The sequence below is a fragment of the Osmerus mordax genome, chromosome 26 (genome assembly GCF_038355195.1).
Source record: "Osmerus mordax isolate fOsmMor3 chromosome 26, fOsmMor3.pri, whole genome shotgun sequence".
In the NCBI taxonomy this organism is placed as follows: domain Eukaryota; kingdom Metazoa; phylum Chordata; class Actinopteri; order Osmeriformes; family Osmeridae; genus Osmerus; species Osmerus mordax.
The window spans coordinates 4578435-4599060 of record NC_090075.1 but is presented as its reverse complement, the minus strand read 5'-3'; the positions used below and the strand labels follow the sequence as shown (position 1 = coordinate 4599060).

At 50.8% G+C, this 20626-nt stretch overlaps 1 protein-coding gene across 1 annotated transcript in view; it reads left to right on the top strand.

Moving 5' to 3' along the window:
• patj (PATJ crumbs cell polarity complex component) overlaps positions 1–20626 on the top strand; it is a 67989-nt gene that overhangs the window by 35206 nt on the left and 12157 nt on the right. Inside the window, 6 exon segments of the mRNA XM_067229454.1 lie at positions 12041–12237; positions 13799–13890; positions 19161–19233; positions 19368–19393; positions 19464–19557; positions 20173–20259. Coding sequence (XP_067085555.1) covers positions 12041–12237; positions 13799–13890; positions 19161–19233; positions 19368–19393; positions 19464–19557; positions 20173–20259 — 569 coding nt within the window.

Sequence of the window (20626 nt, the reverse complement as noted above, 5' to 3'; positions counted from 1 at the left end):
CACGCTCGTCTCAGCCCCGGGTGATTCGGTTGTCCTTGAATGTCGGGCGTTGCCTTTTTACTTTCCTTGCTCGGGTTATCTCTCCCTTTTTCCCTCCCCACTGCCGTCCCCTGCACTCCCTGTCTGCGAGGGTCTGTCATGTGTGGAATACTGAGGTGACGTACCCGCGGTGAAGCAGGAGGCCTCACCCAGCAGCGACAAGGCCGTCCTCGCCTCGTTGGTTTGGTCGAAACATCGAAACACTCCGTGTCAACACTTCATTGTGTATCTTGGCGGTCGGACTTCTCTGAACTTCAGCCGTCTTCGGTCACCCGGCTGTTGTCTGTTCACAGGAGTGCCTGTGCTTTTTTTCAAAGGGCAGATCGACTTGAAAAGTAAATACCCATGCCAGTTTGGGATTTAGGGTAGTTGTTGGAATTGCGTGTTCTTCATGGTCAGACTTCTCTCTGATACTGACATCTGTAGTCCTCTGCATGAAAACCAGCACCATGTATATCCCCCTGCTGCCCCCCATCTCACACACACACACACACACACACACTCTTCACATCTTCTGGTTGCTTCCATTTGGCTGCAGATAGAATCTTCTTTAGTCAGAGTTAGTCTGTGTTTGGTATAACCTGTGTTTGGTGTGGTCTGTTCCTCTCATCCTTGTCTTCCTCCTCTCTATTCCTGTCTCTCCATCCCTGACCCTCTCCCTCCCTCCCTCCCTCCCTCGCTCCCTTCCCCTTTCAACATAGTTTTGGCTAGGGGAACTCTTGGAGTTAGCCTGAACAATGACGTCGCAAAGGGCTTCACATCCGACATCCAACGTGTTCTCTGTCAGGCTCCTGGAACATTTCCTTCTGAAGGTGTGAAGGATGCCCCAGTGCTCCTGCAGCTGTGTAGCTGTGGTGTGTGGGACTCGATGTGCTATGCTAACTAGGCGAGGGCCGTGGGGCTGTTCTGGCCGGGTGGCTCTGGGTTTGCTAATTCTGTGTCACTGTGACTGAATGGCTGGCTGCTTCCAGCTGGAGGCCCAGGGCTGCCTGGAGACACGGCTCTGCTGCGTGTTCCCAGCAGGAGTTTGGCAAGACTGGTCTGCAGAACCAAAACAAAACATTTACCGGTTCCTTTTATCCTTCTGAATGTGGGACTTTGAATGAAAGCAGGGGCTGCTGTCTAAAGAGATAGTGTTGGTGTGTCTGTCCGGGTGTGTGTGTGTGTGTGTGTGTGCCTTTGATGTTGGGTTATTGAGTGTGTGAAATACGATGGTAAGAAACAGTCATGTTTGCACCAGTGTGATTCCCAATAGAATGTCTGTGTGTTTGTGTGTACATGTGTGTGTGTGTGTGTGTGTGTGTGTATACATGTGTGTATCTGCGTGTGGGTGTGTGTTTGGGTGTTGAGTAAGGCCTTTTGTGGCCAGCCTGGTGTGCCAGACTGGCTGATCAATAAGCATCAGAATGGAACAACAGCCCACCACATTCAATACACTCACCCCTCCATTCAACCCCATGCCTGGTTTATCAACACACAGTGTGTGTATATGTGTGTGGTTTGTATGTGTTCACACATGCCTGTATACAGCAAATGTGTCTGTATGTGTGTGTGTGTTTACATGCACGCGCACACACACACACCTCCCTGGTGTGTGAACGTGTTGGTGCAGATCAGCCTGCCATTTTCATCCCACCTGCTTCCCAGTAGGCACTTACTGCTTTAAAACTACTGTGTACACACACACACACACTTCTACAAACCTAGTCAGCAGTCTTTCAGACATGCATTCTTCTTCATACAGATAATGTCTAACACACACACACATGTCAGGGAAGATTAATAGAGCGAGGTAGAGGCTGAGGTATATAGGTAGAGGCTGAGGTATATAGGTAGAGGCTGAGGTATATAGGTAGAGGCTGAGGTATATAGGTAGAGGCTGAGGTATATAGGTAGAGGCTGAGGTATATAGGTAGAAGCTGAGGTATATAGGTAGAGGCGGAGGTATATAGGTAGAGGCTGAGGTATATAGGTAGAGGCTAAGGTAGAGCCCCTACCAGAGCAGTGTTTTGTAGACAGATATTTTGTGAAGACTGGGGAGAGGGAGGAGGCGAGAGAGAGGAGGGGGAGGAGAGGGCAGGGGGAGGGAGAGAGGGAAGGGGTAGAGAGGGGAGGAGGAGAGGAGGAGAGGACAGGGGGAGGAAGAGAGAGGGGAGGAGGAGAGGGAGGAGGGGCAGGCAGAGAGAGGGGAGGAGGGGAGAGGGAGGAGGGGCAGGAAGAGAGGGGAGGAGGAGAGGGAGGCGGTGAGGCGTGGAGGAGAGTGTGCACTCTGCTGCACAGTGCCTAGCAGCCCACTTGCAGGCAGACGCTCTGCTCCTCCGTCCTCTCTCTCTCTCTCTCTCCCTCCGATCCTTCGCTCTCTTCCTCTCTCGGCACATCACAGGGTCTCGGCATGCTTTCAGACCAGCACTACAAGCATCTCTGCTGACCAAGAAGCTGTGAAGGAACACACACACACACACACACACTGAGAGAACCGCATGGGGACTTTAAGCTCAGGACTAGGGGAAGAGTGAAGCATGGATCATGTTGCCAGGTCAGTAGATTTTCTGCTTCATTTAAAGTGATAGGATTGTGTGCGTGTGTATGTGCGTGTTTTACGTGTTTTTCGGTATTGTTACATTTGTCATCATTGGTCATCTGTGTGTGTGTGTGTGTGTGTGTGACTGCAGACAGTGTACCCATGGTGTCGCACATGCCTCCTGTCAGCACATAGCCAGGGGTCAGCCGTGCTCAGAGAGACTTCAGATCTTTCAGGATCTCTCTCTGCTGCCTGTCTGTCTGTCTCTCTGCTTGCCTATCTGTCTCTCTGCCTGCCTGTCTGTCTCTCTGCCTGCCTGTCTGTCTCTCTGCCTGCCTGTCTGTCTCTCTGCCTGCCTGTCTGTCTCTCTGCCTGCCTATCTGTCTCTCTGCCTGCCTGTCTGTCTCTCTGCCTGCCTGTCTGTCTCTCTGCCTGCCTGTCTGTCTCTCTGCCTGTCTGTCTCTCTGCCTGCCTGTCTGTCTCTCTGCCTGCCTGTCTGTCTCTCTGCCTGCCTGTCTGTCTCTCTGCCTGTCTGTCTGTCTCTCTGCCTGCCTGTCTGTCTCTCTGCCTGTCTGTTTATCTCTATGTTTAGGTCTCTTTAAATTGGTCTCTGCGCGTCCCCCTCCCTCCCTCCTTTCTGTAATGTGGATTTAGGACAGTGTTCAGTAGAAACAGGTTGTGAATGGAAGGGCTTCTTCAATCAGCACAGTGCCGATCACAGTCACACCCTGCTAGTCTCTGCGACCTGACACACCCTGCTACCACACACACCCCTGCGACCTGACACACCCCTCCTACCACACACACCCCTCCTACCACACGCACCCCTCCTACCACACGCACCCCTCCTACCACACGCACCCCTGCTACCACACGCACCCCTGCTACCACACGCACCCCTGCTACCACACGCACCCCTGCTACCACACACAGCCTTATCAAGAGGATCCCCCTCTGTTTGTGTGTGTTTGTGTGCATGTGTCTGCCTGTGTGTTTGTGTGCATGTGTCTGCCTGTGTGTTTGTGTGCATGTGTCTGCCTGTGTGTTTGTGTGCATGTGTCTGCCTGTGTGTTTGTGTGCATGTGTCTGCCTGTGTGTTTGTGTGCATGTGTCTGCCTGTGTGTTTGTGTGCATATGTCTGCCTGTGTGTTTGTGTGCATGTGTCTGCCTGTGTGTTTGCTCGTGTCTGATAGACGAGCTGGTGAGAGAGTTAAGTTTGTCTGGAGAGTAATTGATTCACACTAATGAGGATCATTGTGAACTCTTGCCATTCCCCTCACCTTAGAAATCAGAGACTTATTCCTCTGCTGTAAAGTAAAGGCAACAGTTGTGTGTGTGTGTGTAGGTGTATGCTCGGGCGTGTGTGTGTGTGTGTGTGTTAAGTGAGTCTTGAGTGATTGATGTAGGTATTTACACTGTGAATGATGAGAGGAAAGTGGCTTTAAAAGGATCACTGGAGTGTATCCACATCGGCGTGTGTGTGTGTGTGTGTGTGTGTGTGCGCGCGCCCTGCGTGGAGTGAGCGATCTGGCAGGGTGTTTATTCGGTGCATGATGACACCCGAGAGCTTGTGATGGCGGCTGTGGATGGACTTGGCCTGCCCAGCCCATTGGCTCTGCAGTGGTCGTTCATCTTGCCTGTCAGCTGAGCTGAAGGTCCGTAACACCACCAGGACGCACACACTCCGACAGTCTTCTGCTCTGCTACCGGAGCCAACTTCCAGCTGCTAGGCCAGGGGATGGCTATAGCTCAGTAGTAGAGCGTTTACCTGAGGATTAAGAGGTCCCAGGTTCAAATCCCTCCCCCCCTGACTAAACACGGTCTGCTAAGTGAATACAATGTTGAATGAAGCCCCAGGATTGAAGGTGCAAAGTTTTCAATTTAGACTGCGTGCTACACAATGTCTCTTTCATTTCAGGTGTGTCAGTTATTAATTTTGTTCTCTGTGCAAGGCAGAATGGAGTGTTGCATTGCAGTGACGATGCAGAAAAAGCAGCCGTGAGCAAGGTAAAGCCAAGGCGTGTGTGGCCGTGGGCGTGTTTGCGCATGCCACGGTAAACATCAAGGCCATGGGACCACCGGCACATGACTGACGTCTCTCCAGTGGCATTGTTTGCCCACCTCTCTCTCTGTCTCTCTCTGTCTCTCTCTCTGTCTCTCTCTCTCTCTGTCTCTCTCTCTGTCTCTCTCTGTCTCCCTCTCTGTCTCACCACGCCTGCTCCCTCTTCAGCCAGGCTAAGTGAGGGGTAATGAAAGGAGTTTTGCTCATTTCTCCCCTCGCCCAGGTCGCTTCCTCCCCTCCGGCCTCCAGCCCTGCCAGGCCTCCATTAGCCTGTCAGCACGCTCAGTGGATCCTGGAGAATATAGTCTCATATTGTTTGTCTGCGCAGGATCCCCGGTGGTCGAACATGGAGAGTGTGTGGAGGGGATGGAGAGGAATACGTGCGTGTGTGTGTGTGTGTGCGCGTGTGCATAATGTGTGTGTGTGTGCGTTGTGCGCCCCATGAGTTGTACACAAGGTTAAAGGGAGCTGTGAGTAAGAGTGTTGAGGGATCCTTCCTGCAGGCTCAGACATGAGCTGCTGCTGGGGAGGGCAGCAGGAGAGGACCAGCCCTCACACACACACACACACAGACACACACACACACACACAGACAGAGGACCAGCCCTCACACACACACACACACACACACAGAGGACCAGCCCTCACACACACACACACACACACACAGGGAGTAAGGGAACTGTGAGTGGACAGGGAGTGTGTTTGGGGAGTGGGAGCAGGGGAGGTATGGGGGCGCAGTGTGTGTGTGTGTGTGTGTGTGTGTGTGTGTGTGTGTGTGTGTGTGTGTGTGTGTGTGTGTGTGTGTGTGTGTGTGTGTGTGTGTGTGTGTGTCTACAGTATTCATGCCTTTGTGTGTACCCTTCGGCCACCCTGGTGAAACACAATCTTTTCATTATCCTGTGGCTTGGGACAGTTGTCCAATCAGATTATCCTATTGTCTTGACAAGATTCAATTCCAGTAACAAATATTACGTTAAATTGCGGCACCTGTAAGCTGCTCCTGCACGTGTCGTCTTGGGCAACACAGAAGCCCCCCCCACACACACACACACACACACACACACACATACACAAACACACCCTCGTTGATAAACACCATAGAAAATCAGTCATGCAGTGGAATCAACAGGCTCTCGTTAATAAGCCATGAAGCTGGTTCATATTTAGACGTTAAAATGCAAATATGAATCAATAAGCAGGGTTTTTGTTCAGTTCGTTTTGGTTTATCGGTTTTGTTTACCCCAGGCGTATTACGTCACGTATGAGAGCAAAACTCATCTTGAATGAACTTGCCTCTGAATTTCCGTTTGCAATTATGACGGAAATAGCTGATTTACTCATGCATACACCTTTAGTAACACTGTGGTCCTGAAAACAATCATATTATTCCTACGTTTGCAGTGTCATTTAATGTGAGAGAGAGTGAGGGAGAGACCGGAGGCAAGCGTGTCTGTGTGTGTGTCTGTCTGTCTGCCTGTCTGTGTGTGTGTGTGTGTGTGTGTGTGAGAGAGAGTGAGTGTGTATAAGACGACGGCTGTCGTGCACCTTGGTGGAGCGTACCGCATTTGCATTTGAGTGGCCTGATGATTGGACTGAGGCTAAAATAAGAAGCGATCACCTTGGTCTCACCCTCTGGGCGTCTCCAGCCTAGATTCTGAGGCAGACCAGGAAGGAGGGAGGACCGGGGGCGGAGCGCGAACGACTGGAGGGAGGGGGGGGGGGGGGGGGGGGGTTGAGAGGAAGAGAGAAGGAGCGAAGACCTTGGAGGGAGGAATGGAGAGGTTGGAGAAAAGGTCGTTGAGGAAGTGAGAGAGAGGAAGAGAGAGAGGGAAGAGAGGAAGAGAGGGAAGGAAGGAAGGAAGAGAGAGAGAGAAGGAAGGAAGGAAGGAAGGAAGGAAGGAAGGAAGGAAGGAAGGAAGGAAGGAAGGAAGGAAGGAAGGAAGGGAGAGAGAGAGAGAGGGGGAGGGAAGGAAGGAAGGAAGGAAGGAAGGAAGGAAGGAAGGAAGGAAGGAAGGAAGGAAGGAAGGAAGGAAGGAAGGAAGGAAGGAAGGAAGGAAGGAAGGAAGGAAGGAAGAGAAGTTTGGCGCCACAACCCAAATTTGATCAGACTTGGTGTTCTGGATGTGTTTTATGCGTGGCCCACATCTAGCATATTTAGAAAACATATGTTCACAATGGTGGCAGCAAACAGTCTCTTAGGTTTGTGTAAAGACAGTTGTGTGTGAGTCTGTGTGTGTGCCTTTGTTAATGTAGGCTACCCCTGACAGCTGTGTGTGGTGATTAAGTTGCAAGGCACGTCTAGTTCTTAGTATGGAGGAGGCTGCTCCAGGTGTCACACACACACATACACACACACACTGCCTGAACCAGGGACCTGGGTCTTGCCTGCCATCAACACTAATGAGAGATGGATAGACACAGGGAGACAGAGAGACATGAAGGGGTGGGGGTGTAGACACAGAAAGTGTTGGAAGGGAGGGGGGGGGAGAGAGGGGAGAGAGAGAGAGACTGTGGGAAACAGATGGAGAGAGAAAGTAGGACAGGGCAAGAGAGAGTGGGACACAGAGAAAGAGACTGCGAGACATTGGGACATAGAGAGAGAGAGAGGAAGGGACATTGGGACATAGAGCGAGTGCATGTCCTGAATTTAAATTTCCCCTCACCTAATTCCTACGTCTTAAAGGGACAGGCGACCTAAATGACAAATGCACCTGATTGAATTGTTTGTAGCGTGGCGAGGGTTCGTCCGCCTGACCTTGGCAGTAATAGCGCCTGTGACGGTGGCACACTCCTCCAGCGCTGACGGGGACCCTGGGTCAACACGTTAGCAAAATACAGAGGGTCATCGTAAGTGAGTGAATATTGTTCTGTAGGTGAGTGATGAGTTTTAGCAGCTATATCACCTGACAGGTCTAGAGTCCGTCAAAGGTTCTAGAATAATATCTAATCTGTGTGTTTGTGCGTGTCTGTGTGTGTGTGTGTGTGTGTGTGTGCGTGCTCCCAGCAAGGTGACCTGTCAGAGTGCATTAACTCTCCTAGCAGGAACTGCTTGGTATTTATTTAGCGTGTTTGTTTTGTTGTCGGTGGTGCGTGTGTTGTATCTGTATTGGTGTGTGTTTATGTGCGTGTGTGCGTGCTAGCTGTTTCTAACAGGGCAGCAATAATGGAAGCATCAGTGTGTGACAGCGTGACCTAGTCGAACCACCCCATAGTAATCACTCGCATTGATTAACCGCGCGCGCGTGTGTGTGTGTCGGTGGGGGGAGAGTGTTTGTGCGAGTCCGTGCGAACACGTTTGTTGATCTGCCTCCGAAAAAGAATATTTTAAATCTCTGTCTTTCATCCCTTTCCCCTCGTCCTTTCTTCCTCCGGGCCATCGTGCTCCTCACATGTCCAGACTCCCTCCTCTAATCCAGCTGTCTCCTCTGAACAGGATTATCTCACCTGGATTAGATTCAAGAGAGAAAGTGGAAGTCATATCTTCGACTATTCTACCAATGCCCCTAAAACGTGTTTTATATGATATATATTTTCTGGCTTGTGTGTGTGTGTGTGTGTGTGTGTGTGTGTGTGTGTGTGTGTATCAGGGCTATTTAGGATCAGACAATCGTTAATGAAAACCCATCTCTCCTTGCTGCCACCTTGTCACAGCTGGCTGCTTCTGCTTCTCCTCCAGACATTAGCACCAGCTGCAGGGTGTAAACACACACACACACTCGAGCAAACATACACACACTCGAGCACACACACACACGTAACATACACACTCAAAAACACCCGTGCAAATACTTACACCACGTCACGCACGCACAACAGCTTTGTACATGATTGCGTTCACACACATCATCTCTTTTCCTCACACACATGCTTATGGAGAACATGACAACATTGGAAAACTCACTGGAATATTTCATAGATCAAAGTTACATCCAAACGTTCCTACAACCAATTCGACCACCATTCGCCATCCAGCTAGGACAGACTAGGATATCTAGAGGAGGTAGGACAGGACTAGGTTGTAGCTAGGACAGGTCTAGGATGTAGCTAGGACAGGTCTAGGATGTAGCTAGGACAGGACTAGGATGTAGCTAGGACAGGTCTAGGATGTAGCTAGGACAGGTCTAGGATGTAGCTAGGACAGGTCTAGGATGTAGCTAGGACAGGTCTAGGATGTAGCTAGGACAGGACTAGGATGTAGCTAGGACAGGACTAGGATGTAGCTAGGACAGGTCTAGGATGTAGCTAGGACAGGTCTAGGGTTTGTAGCTAGGACAGGACATTGTATGGGAAAGCTAGTACATGCGTACAGAACCAAGGCGAATAACCAGACTCATCAGATGTCTCTGTGATAGGGGCAGAGACGGGGAGGAGACCGATAACCCCCTTCTGATTGGCTGAAAGATCTGTGTCTGTGTGTGTATCATTTGGCATGGACAGTGATGGACGACTTTCATTACTCGTAGATGTCCACTCTACCTTCTCCTACTCCATCCTTACCCTCTCTCCTCATCACACACAACCACACACACACATAAACACACGCACGCAAACACATAGACACCCGCTCTTTGACACACAGCCCGTTCCCAGGGATGACAACAGCTACCCCATCACTGCTCATCTCCCGGCTGGGGATAGGAGGAGGGGCGTTCACCTTTCATCCTCTCTTCTCCCACACCCTGTCTTCTCCTCTGCTCATCTCTCTCTCTCTCTCTCTCTCTTTCTCTCTCTCCGTCTTCTCCACTCTTCCACTTCCTCCACTTCTCCGCCTCTTTTCTCTTCCTATTATGTCTCCCTCTCTCTCCCCCTCTCTCTCTCTCTCTCGTGTCTTTGCTGTGAATCTGCTGTGGTCTGTGTCTTCCTTGAGGCACAATCAACTACATTTTAATTAATATTCCACGATTTGACTCCATCCAAAACAAAGGTCAACCATAATTGCGGTATGCTATGAACGCAGGGAAACCGTCATTTTACGAGTGGAATTTGATGGCAAATTGTGTATTGGTTGATAACTCAGGATGAAGTGATTGGTTGTTCTGGAGAGTCCTCCCTGTCATTGGTCCAGATTTGGAAAGAGAGCCAATCAGAGGTGGAGGTTACGTTTCTGCTGTAGTGCTTAATGGAGCATGGTGTGTTATCATCCAGGAGCAGAGGTGCTGCCCACACCACGGCGCACTCCCCTCCACTCCCTCACCCATGTACCTCATCCCTTTACCATCCCTCTCTCTGCCACCTCCCCCCTCAGGACCCCGCTCCCCCACCCCACCCTGTCTCCTCCCCCCTCGTCTTCTGGCATTTGTCCTTTCCTTCAACCCATCCAACCGTCATCCCTCCATGTCTTACCCCTCCATTTTTCTCCATCTTTTCTTTGCCCTGTCTCTCTTCCACGCCCCTCTCGCCCCCCCCCCCCCCCCCCCCCGTGTTATCTGCAGAATGTTATGGGCTTCTTAATTACCCTTCATGCCGGTGTGGGGTGAATGAAAAGCATTTTCTCTCCCTCGTTTTCACAAGCCGTTAGAAAGAAAAAACAAATGATGAAACGGAATATAAAAGGCGGCGGGCCGCCTCACAGAGGAAGGTCACAGGGAACCAACCTCCTTTCCTTCTTTCTCTTTTACTTTCTCTCTTTCTGTCGTTCCCACGTTCCCCCCCCCCCCCCTCTTTCTTTCTCTCTCTTTCCCCTTTCTCTCTAAATATGCGCCCCTCCACCCCAGCAGTCCCCTTGTCAGATTTACAGTCTGGCGGCTGGAGGGTTTGATTCAGAGCCGCAGGACGGGGTGAGGGTGGGAATGTGTCATCCTGCTTGCGTCTGAGCTAGAAGGCTTTATGCAAGGTGAGGAGGTCTGTCACGGGCTTGTAAAACGTTTCAATCAATCTCCAACTAAACGCTGGTGTTGGGATTGAGGAGGTCATCAATTCATCCTGGGCAAACAACTCAAATACAAACCTTTTGGCGAAAGGGATATTTTAGTATTGAATGATTGTGAGTTGATTAATAGTCGTGTGGATGATTGATGTTGTGTCAAAGGAAACACACACACGCGCAGACAAAGATTTGCATTCGAGTAGAGAGTCTCAAATTTCTAATTTGTTGTCCTTTGATGGGCAGCTGCCTTTGAGGATGTTATCTAACGATTCGGAAATGAGACACTGTTCGGTCTTCAATGAAAAGACACACACACACACAGACAGATCAAAGAAATCACATTGACCCACTGGAGCCAATCAGTAGCAGCTAGCCTCAGAAGGCTACGACCTGGAGCCCCAGGGGGTTACTTCAGAAGACTCCCAGCCCTGGGCAGAGCAGAGGAGCGACGGCCATATCGTGGAGGGAGATGAGCGAACATGGAGAACAGGAGATTTGGGCTGTGAAGCGAGCAGCTAACGCGTGTACCTGGCATCCAGGGACATTCTGGATCCTGAGCTCACCCTGTCCACACCTGGGTTGTGGAGTTAGAAGGCTCCCCCTGACTCCTGGTAGACCTGGAGCACGTCATCACCCCGGCAGAGATCACCACAACATCCACCTTTACTCTTACATTTACATTTAGTCATTTAGCAGACGCTCTTATCCAGAGCCACTTACAGTAAGTACAGGGACATTCCCTCGAGGCAAGTAGGGTGAAGTGCCTTGCCCAAGGACGCAACGTCAGTTGGCATGACCGGGAATCGAACTGGCAACCTTCGGATTACTAGCCCGACTCCCTCACCGCTCAGCCATCTGACTCTTATCAAGGAGAAAGAAGAAGAACAAAGATGTGCACGGAACCTCTGTGTAGACCTTTGTGTGTGTGTGTGTGTGTCGGAATGTGTGTCTGTGTGTGTGTGTGTGTGTGTGTGTGTCTTTCTGTCTGTATATGTATGTCTGTGTGGATGTCTGAATATGTGTGTGTGTGTGCGTGCGTGTCTGCCTACACGCCTGCCTCCCTCTATAAGCCCATGCTCAGCATCTTGATGGCAGAGTAATTGCACTCATGTAATATGGAACAGGACCTCTCTGCAGGCCGGCAAGCCAGACAGGTGCAATTGAGCCATCACTGGAACCCTGCTGGTCGTTTACACAAGCAGCCCAGCACGTTGTCTGTGAGTCCTGGGTCTCCCAGAGACTGTACCCCTGGAGGGGGCAGGGGAAGGGAGGGGGGGAGAGGGGAGGGAGTCTGAAATCACCATGGAGATTGGCACTGGGTGCTTTTCTCATGGAGGCAACAGTGTGTAAATTGTCGAAATGTTATGCTAAAACCTAGACCTCTCCTCCCTCCCTCTCTCCTTTCCCCCTCCCTCCCTCTCTCCTTTCCCCCTCCCTCCCTCTCTCCTTTCCCCCTCCCTCCCTCTCTCCTTTCCCCCTCCCTCCCTCCTTTCCCCCTCCCTCCCTCCCTCCTTTCCCCCTCCCTCCCTCCCTCCCTCCCTGCTTGCAGAGCGCATCAGGCAGCGCTACGGGGAGCTGTCCGGGGAGCTGCTGTGTGTGGAGCTGGAGAAGGAGAAGCAGGGTCTGGGCCTGAGCCTGGCTGGGAACAGGGACCGCTCGCGCCTCAGCATCTTCGTGGTGGGCCTGAACCCCGGGGGGGCCGCCGCCAAGGACGGGCGCATCCGCGTGGGGGACGAGCTGCTGGAGGTGGGGTCGCACACACTTGCATACACACTCACGTGTAAGCCTCGACTGGTAGGATATAGTGACAGAGGGATCCCAGGGGTTAGGGAGTCTCTGTCATATCCCTAAAGGGCCTTTTCATTCGCCTCACACCAGTGCTCCGCCCATCCACGCTCTGCTTGGGGAGTTGTGTAAGTCTGTCTCAAGGTCGAATGTTTTGGCCGTGAAGCCTTCGCTCGTCCCCCTGACTGCCTCTCGCCCACGGCTCTTCCAGAACAGTCTCTCCCAAGGTCGGGTGTTTCGGCTGCCTGCCCCCCCCTCCCCCCGCCCTTTGTTCAAGTGTCTCTTGTGGTGTTTGTAGAGGGTTCGACCAGGGCAAAGAGACCACAGATGATTGATCTGGTTGGCTTGAGCAGTAAGCCTTTGGAACTCCTCAAGGAAACGTTTTTGCGTGTGTGTGTGGTGCGTACCGTTGCCTCAGCTGCTCTTTATACTATTGGAAGACAATTTTTCTGAAGAGTTACAATGCATAATGCAGTGGAAATTAACATTTCCCAAAACCTTCATAGCACACAGTTTTTTTTTTTTTTTTTTATGGAATATTTTTTGCTTTTGGGAACACCCTTTTATGGCAGTCTTGGAGAAGTATCTTCAAACATGAGTTAACAATGACAACTGAATGCAACAATGGAGGCTGTCTCTGTCGAGCTGAACGTCACAGATCCTTTGACGGTCTCATTGTTAAGTCTGATTGTCTGACATGAATTCAGATACATGAATCTTTCTCGAGCCTCGTGTCTTTCATCTCGCCTTCCTCCCTCCCTTTTCTGCCTCTATCCTTCCTCCCTCCCTTTGCTGCCTCTATCCTTCCTCCCTCCCTTTGCTGCCTCTATCCTTCCTCCCTCCCTTTGCTGCCCCTATCCTTCCTCCCTCCCTTTGCTGCCTCTATCCTTCCTCCGTCATGCTCGCTCGACTCATTTCAACAGTCTCAGCAACACCATGAAAAATGTATGTTGCCGACAAGCTGCAGCTGAGGCAACGGTACGCACCACACACATGCACACACACACCCCACACACACATCCTCAAACACAATAATACGCTAATTTACCCCCTCAAGGATTCTCTCATGTCTGCACTCACACTTTATCTCCCTATCACTGGCTCAAGCTGCCACACAGCTCAGCGAAGGCTCGTTCGCTTCACTGACGGACTATAGGGTGTGTCTGCTTGTTACCGGGTAGATTAGCATCTCTGAGCGCGGAAGCTAAACTGTCCATTGATTGCACGTTTGGAGGTGATGGTTATTTGAGGATCCTCCCATTGACAGGCCTGACAGGCGACGATTGCAGCAGCGCAGCCAAACGCCTGCCGACCTTTTGGGCGAGCGATTCATTCGTTATCAAGCATCAGACGCGCCGGCGAATCGCTATTATTCTGTGTGTGTGTGTTAATTTTTCGTCTACGTGTGTGTGTGTGAGGGAGTGTGTGTGTGTGGGTGTGTGTGTGAGGAGGACGTGCACACAGTGTGACCCCCCACCCCCCCCCAGGTGTGTGATCGCCTCATGGTGTTTCTGTCCCTCAGATCAACAACCAGGTGCTGTACGGACGCAGCCACCAGAACGCCTCCGCCATCATCAAGAGCGCCTCCTCCAAGGTCAAGATCATCCTCATCAGGTAACACCAGCCCCACCATCCCTGTTACACCACCCGCTAACTACAGCTAGTGTCCCTGTTACACCACCCGCTAACTACAGGTAGTGTCCCTGTGACACTGCCCTAAACTGTAGCTAGTGTCCCTGTTACACTGCCCTAAACTGTAGCTAGTGTCCCTGTTACACTGCCCTAAACTGTAGCTAGTGTCCCTGTTACACTGCCCTAAACTGTAGCTAGTGTCCCTGTTACACTGCCCTAAACTGTAGCTAGTGTCCCTGTTACACTGCCCTAAACTGTAGCTAGTGTCCCTGTTACACTGCCCTAAACTGTAGCTAGTAAACTACAGCTTGTGCCCCAGTAGCACAACCCTAAACTATCATCCAACAGTGTTCCCATTCTAAGGTAGTTTTACAAGTGTCAAAGCCTACCGTAATTTTCGGAAAATAAGCCGCGTCTTGTACTCCGATTTTACAGTTTTCTTGTTCTTGTGCGGCTTATATTTCGAAGCGACTTGTAGTAAGGTTTTAGAACAAACAAAAAACTTTGAATGTTCACCCTGATTGGGAATGTTGTCTAGTTAGATGGCTATCCAAGCTGTCCGCTGAGACAGTGTGTCTGGGCAAGTCATCAATCGTGAGCATTGGTCCGCTCAACGTTAGCCGGCACAACGGTAACGTTGTTAGCTTTCAAAGTGCGGCTTATATTCCAGTGCGGCTTATACTCCGATTTACCAACACAAAGTGCTCATTCTGGGGGCCTGGGCGGCTTATACACGATGCAGCTTATTTTCCGAAAAATACGGTACTTCTCTCCATCTGCTGTTGTCGTATACAGCCTTTCCATCAAGAGTCCTTCAAATGAAGGTGTAATGAGGCGTTGTCAGGACACCGTGTTCCTGAAGACTGTCAAGCTTCCTTCCCTGTCTCACACAGAGCAGATCTAAGCACCTGCCGCCACCATTAGCCTCCTAGCTCCATTACTCACTGCAGAACAGCCGTGGTTTGGGTGTCAGCTGAAGGATTTGTGGGCTGCAGAGAGATGGGAGGAGGGAGGAGGAGGAGGGAGGGAGAGATGAAGTGTGCTTTTAATGCATTGTTTTCATCCCTTTGTGACAGAGGTCTTTGGAATATCGTTAACCAACGTTTTAGGGCCTATCTACCCTCTCCATCTCTTTCTTTACCTCTAGAGGTTTCTTTTAAGTCAAACTACCTTCCTATGCCTATTATTCTCATTTCATTTTTATTCGTTCTCTTTCCCTTCCTCCATCTCTCTTACTGTCTCTCTCTGTCCCCATCTCTCCATTCCTCCCTCCTCCTCAATCCCCCCGCTCTCCGAGGCTCTACCTGGTTAATCACGTCTTGGTAGGGGGAGTGGGGCGACTGTGGAGCGCAGGGCCCAGTTCATTTCCTCCCCTCACGCAGTCTCTTTAAGTCTCTGTAATTGAGCTCAGCTGGGCCCTGCCAGTCACCTGTGGGGCCAGTCATATTAAAAGACGGGGGAAATGGATCTGGCCGGGAGGAAAGGACAGGCGAGGTCGTAATGGTGGATGTCAGGTTAAAGTGATTGTTTGCAACAATATAGTGATAGTTGTGGGGGGGTTTTGGAGGGGGGGGGGGGGAGGAGGGTGGTAGTTAGAAACTGAACTCTTTGGTGAGGTGTTGGAAAGTAAAGATGCACTCGTATTTATTGTTGTCTTGTCGTTGTTGTTTTTTTTACCTGGGATTGTTGTCTTTCTCAGAAATGATTGGACAGTGAAGCTGCATCCATCTCACAGGCCTGTGCTCTGTCAGTAACAGTCCACCAGTACGCAGCCCATCAGCAGTTTGACCTGTAAAACAAACTCCCACTCACAGGTCAGAGGTCAACAGCCGTCACATCAGCTGTGACAGGATAACCTTCACGTGAAGAACCTCAGTCAGCACAGGCTCCTCTGCATGCTGTCATGCTGGGTTAGGACGTGGGGTTCGTTGTCTGGAACAGTGCTCATGAAAGTGTACAACTCTGATTGGGCTGAGGCAAGAGCGTCTGTTTGTTTTCAGTCGTGGTCGGGGCAACTTTTTTGATGCGGCCATTAAATGTACTTTTCGTGATATAAAGTGTGATGGGGTGGTGGCAGATTTGCCGTTTTGAAAATGTCCCACCCGTGTATAATGAACCTGAGTGGACGCTGTTGGGGATCATCCCGTTACCTCTTCTACCTAGCTCTCTGAAGTCTTCCCGTCAGTCACCTCGAGATTTTACTGTGAAGCCGGAGAAACGCTTGTTATCCACGAGAGGACCAGGTCAGAGCGTGTCAAAGCTTCCATTACAAGACGTCCCCCGGAGGCAGCGTGTGAAAGATTTATACCTGGTCAAGGGTCGGGATGGCAACGAGCCTCGCTGCCCAGACAGGATGCCTCCGAGATTAAAATCGCCATGGAAACAAAAGCGGGGGGGGGGGGGGGCAAGGGGGACTGGAAGATAACGGTTCAGAGCTGGTGTGACTCACCATGCGGATCTCTCCGCACGTCTCGGGGAGGTTAGCGCTGTGACACACGTGCTCAGGGGTCCACAAACAAGTCCCAAACAACAGCATTTTCCGTAACAGTACTTCCTGTAACTGTGCTTCCTGTAGCATCACTTCCTGTAACAGTACTTCCTGCAGACGTTTGCGTGCCAGTTCGCAGTGGGTCTGTCTGTGCTGGGTGTCGAAAGGATGCTACAGATTGATAGATCTATAAATTGTCTCTGTCCTCCAGCCTGCCCTCACATTCACAAAATAGGAAGAGGAAGAAAAAAAAAAAAAACACATTAACGGTAATTGGAAAAGGGTCACTTACTGGTCAGACAATAAAGACAATAAAGGGAGGGGAGGAGGGAGGGAAGAGAGATCTAGGGAAAGAGGGAAAACAAGGTTGGATGGGGGGTGGAGGCAATGAGCAATGAACGAGTAGGAGGAGGCGAGAGGGAGAGAGAGCAGGAGAGAAATCGTAAGAGAGGGAGGGAGAGCAGGAACAGGATGAGGAGAGAGGAGGTGGTGGGGGGTAGAACGTGAGCAGAGCCTAGCGCACCTCGTTGTCCAGAGAAGGGTGGCGAACTTCCACATCTCGACCACCTGAACTCCACAGAGACCCCAGACGCCAGCTGACCGAGGGAGTGGAGGAAGAGAGCAACAGCCCCCTGCGCACGCTATCCGGGAGAGCGTACACACCTGGGAAAACGGGACCGGACAGGCGGGAACGAAGAAAACGGAACTCGGCACAGAACAACACGAGAGCGGAGGAGGATCGAGAAGGTCTCTCAAGGAAACCACCCCGAAAGCTCAACGTTTTGATGTCGGGAGACCCGGGCTTCATCCATGATCCCTGTGGGGGTTTTTTCTGAGAGGGCTCGGAGCTTCGCCCCTGCGCCGGTACTCAAGAGGAGAAGGGGGGGGGGGGGGACTGGAGGAAGGACCAGGCGAAGACAGCAGATGGACACTGAGGAGGAGGAGTGAAGGCTGGGGCGCTACAGGCTGCTGAACAGGGAAGGGACCCGTGACATGAGGAAGACGAGGATCAGGAAGTGAAAGAAGATGGAGAGTTGTAATGCTATTGACGGCTTTTAACCTCCCCGTCCTCAGTGAGTCCCTCTCAGGTGAAGTGGTGTCATCGAACAGGACTACGTGGGAAGTGGTGTCATCGAACAGGACTACATGTTGAGTCATTAAACAGGACAACAGGTGACATCAGTTTTGAGGACTGATTGTGACGTGCTGTGGAGAGATGCCTGTCTTCACTCTCTTCTGCTGCTCTGGGTGATATGTCTTTCACTGTTTACATAAACCTTATATAGCACTTTACATACACATTTACAATATAGCACTTAACATATACATTAGAAAAATCCCTTTACATATACCTTTACAAATGATAATGTATATGTACGTTTACAATATAGCACATACTTGGCTTTGGAATGTTGTCAGCAGCTGAATTTAGAAATGAAAAATATCCCCCAAATGATGTCCATGCTAGGTACTTGAGGAGGATATCAAACCGCTGATGCCATCTCATCATTCCTGTCACACGCTTCGTCTCGCTGAATAAATATCAGGCTGGTTCCAGATCAGAGCCCAGGATAATGAAGCTGAATATCGGTGTACCTTTTACCTTTCACCTTCACTCATGCTAATTTGGGCTGAGACCCAGATGGCTGGACTGAATGTCAAGTTTGTGAATCAAACAGAGCCCGCGTCGGATGTGGCAGCGGGCGCTCTCCGTGGGTCCTGAGAGCGAAGCCCCGGCATATGCCGGCGCCCGTCTCCTGGCAGGTGTCTCCGTGAGGGTGCGGGGGGGGTTTGCGCCGAATGTTGTCGTCGTCGTCGTCGCCTCGTCTGCCTCTCTGATCCCAGCCTGTGGCTCATTAGCATACAAGTGGGAACCGTTGTTGATTTGCCGCCCCCGTGTTTTCGCAACGGAACTCCGCGGGGAGTGGAGGGTTTATGTAATATCTGTCTGCTCTGATATGTTCTGTATCCCCCCCCACACACCCCGCCCCGCCCCCCCCCCCCCCCCACCCCCAGCGCTAGTCTCCCCCACGGCACTGCGAGCTAACACACCGTCTAAATGTTTTATTTTCCCTCCCCCCAGTGCACACGCCAGAATAGCCTTATTAGCAGCTGCCAGGTAGACGGAAGGGAAGGGTGGTGGTCACAGGTCTCCTGAACATATGGACGAGTGTCTCCGTCACATAGGGAGCACTTCAGAGACTAGCTCTACCAGCTACCTGCACCGGGCTCTGACTGCATAGACAGAGGAGATGGAGGAGAGAATGGAGGAAGTCTGAAACTCTTACAGACGTTTTTCAAATGGTCAAATGTCAAGTACAGCAGGTTCATTGGTTACGTGTGGATGTGTAATTGTTGGTGATGGTAGCTTCTCTCTGCTGGACACGAGAGGATTGTGAGGGGTAACCTTTAGCTATAGCTGCCCCATGCTGCTAGACAGACCTTGCTCTAGGGATAGAGGCTCTTGATGTGAACATCAAAGCTGGTTGTGAGACATACGTCCAGCATAGTCCATCAGGTTGCACAACATATATGCGGCAAGAAGAGACATTACCTGTGGTTTACTGTGTGAGATCACCCCCAAAAAACATCAAGAATATATGATGGTCTTTGGTTGTTTAGTGACTGTCTAACAACCAACATAATAGGAAGCACATAGTCAGGCAGGCAGTGCAGTACACCAGGTCCAATCCTCAACTGACCATTTCTTCTCTCCTTTATCCAATCTGTCGCTCCCTGGTTTCCCCATCCATTCCCTCCGTAGGAATGAAGATGCTATCAACCAGATGGCAGTGCCTCCCTTTCCTAACCCGCCTGCTGCCCTCCCGGTCGCTGAGGTAACACACACACACACACACAGTCATGCACACTCCTTCACACTTTACACACACATACACACGGTCTGACCTTCACATACAAAAAAAACGGTATCTCTTAAAAATTCAATTTTCTCCAAGCTATTCATACCCAGTCTATACACGTTGCCTCCTTATCCATGTAAGCTTTTATATTGGAGTCCAGTTCCATAGTCATTTCTAGAACATTGCATTGTGACTCTCCCCTCCAGGTCCCCCCCCCCCACCCCGGCGGTTCAGCCCCCCTCAGAGAAGCCCCTGCCCCCAGACACCCTGGGCCTCACCCCTGAGATTCCCCCCACGAAGGTACAGGACCGGATCCCATATGTTGCAGACTGGAACATATTAGCTCAGTTTCACAAACAGTAGCCTAGCCTACTAAGCGGGAGTTAAACCTGCCTCCTTGGCAGATTAGTTTAAGCTTCAATTCAGTCCAATTAAGTCCTGGAGTAGCTCTAATGCTAAATTTTGCAATCGGCTTTGTTTAATCCAGAACAGGCTTAATCCACGACTATTTTAAACTACGTCTGTGCAAGTGAATTTCAGTTAAGCCAGCTCAAACAGCATTTTAGTCTGGGACTAGGCTTAAGCCTTGTCTCCGAAACCGGCCGATAGTAGTTTAGTGTGTTCCTCAAGGCTCGATGCAAGGACACACTTTGGTACTGAAGGAGTCAAACTCATCCCTGGTTTTGGACTATCGCACTGACACACTCTCTTTCTGTCTCTGTCTCTCTCTCTCGTTTTCTCCTCTCTTTCTTTATTGTTCTCTTTCACCTCTCTCTCTCTCTATCTCCCTCTCTCATTCTTTCTCATTCCATACGGCGCTCTCTCCTTCTTTCCCTGTCTTTCATCCCACACACTCCCCCCCCCTCACTGTCTTTCATCCCACACTCCCCCCCCCCCCCCCCCTCCGCTTCCCAGGAGCAGGTGTGTGTTGCGTCCACCACAGAGCTCGTCTCCAGAGACAGCGGCCCCAAGAGCCTCCGAGAGGGGGAGACGGTGTCCAAGGTCAGGCCCTCCGTGTCACTTCCTCTCCCACCCCTCTTAAACTTCCTGTTCCTCTTAAACTAAACCGCTCCTGGACAGAAACAAGAGAGGGTTAGGGTTAGGAGCTCAGTATTAGTATACAGTCGAGCAAATACTGTGTAATCCACTAGGTGTCTTTTGTGTGTGTGTAATTTTTTTTTTTTATCAAACACAAGTTCACACACTTATCAACTTCTTCCAGGCAGTTCGTCTTTGTCTCACCCAAGGTTGTCTCCGAACTAGTAGAACATTGTCAGTCTTGTGAAGTCTTTTTAGTTTGCATAAAAGGGTTTAGTGCCCCCAGTGATTCTCTGTTTTTCATCTTCCGTTAACCTAGAAACCTGCTTAC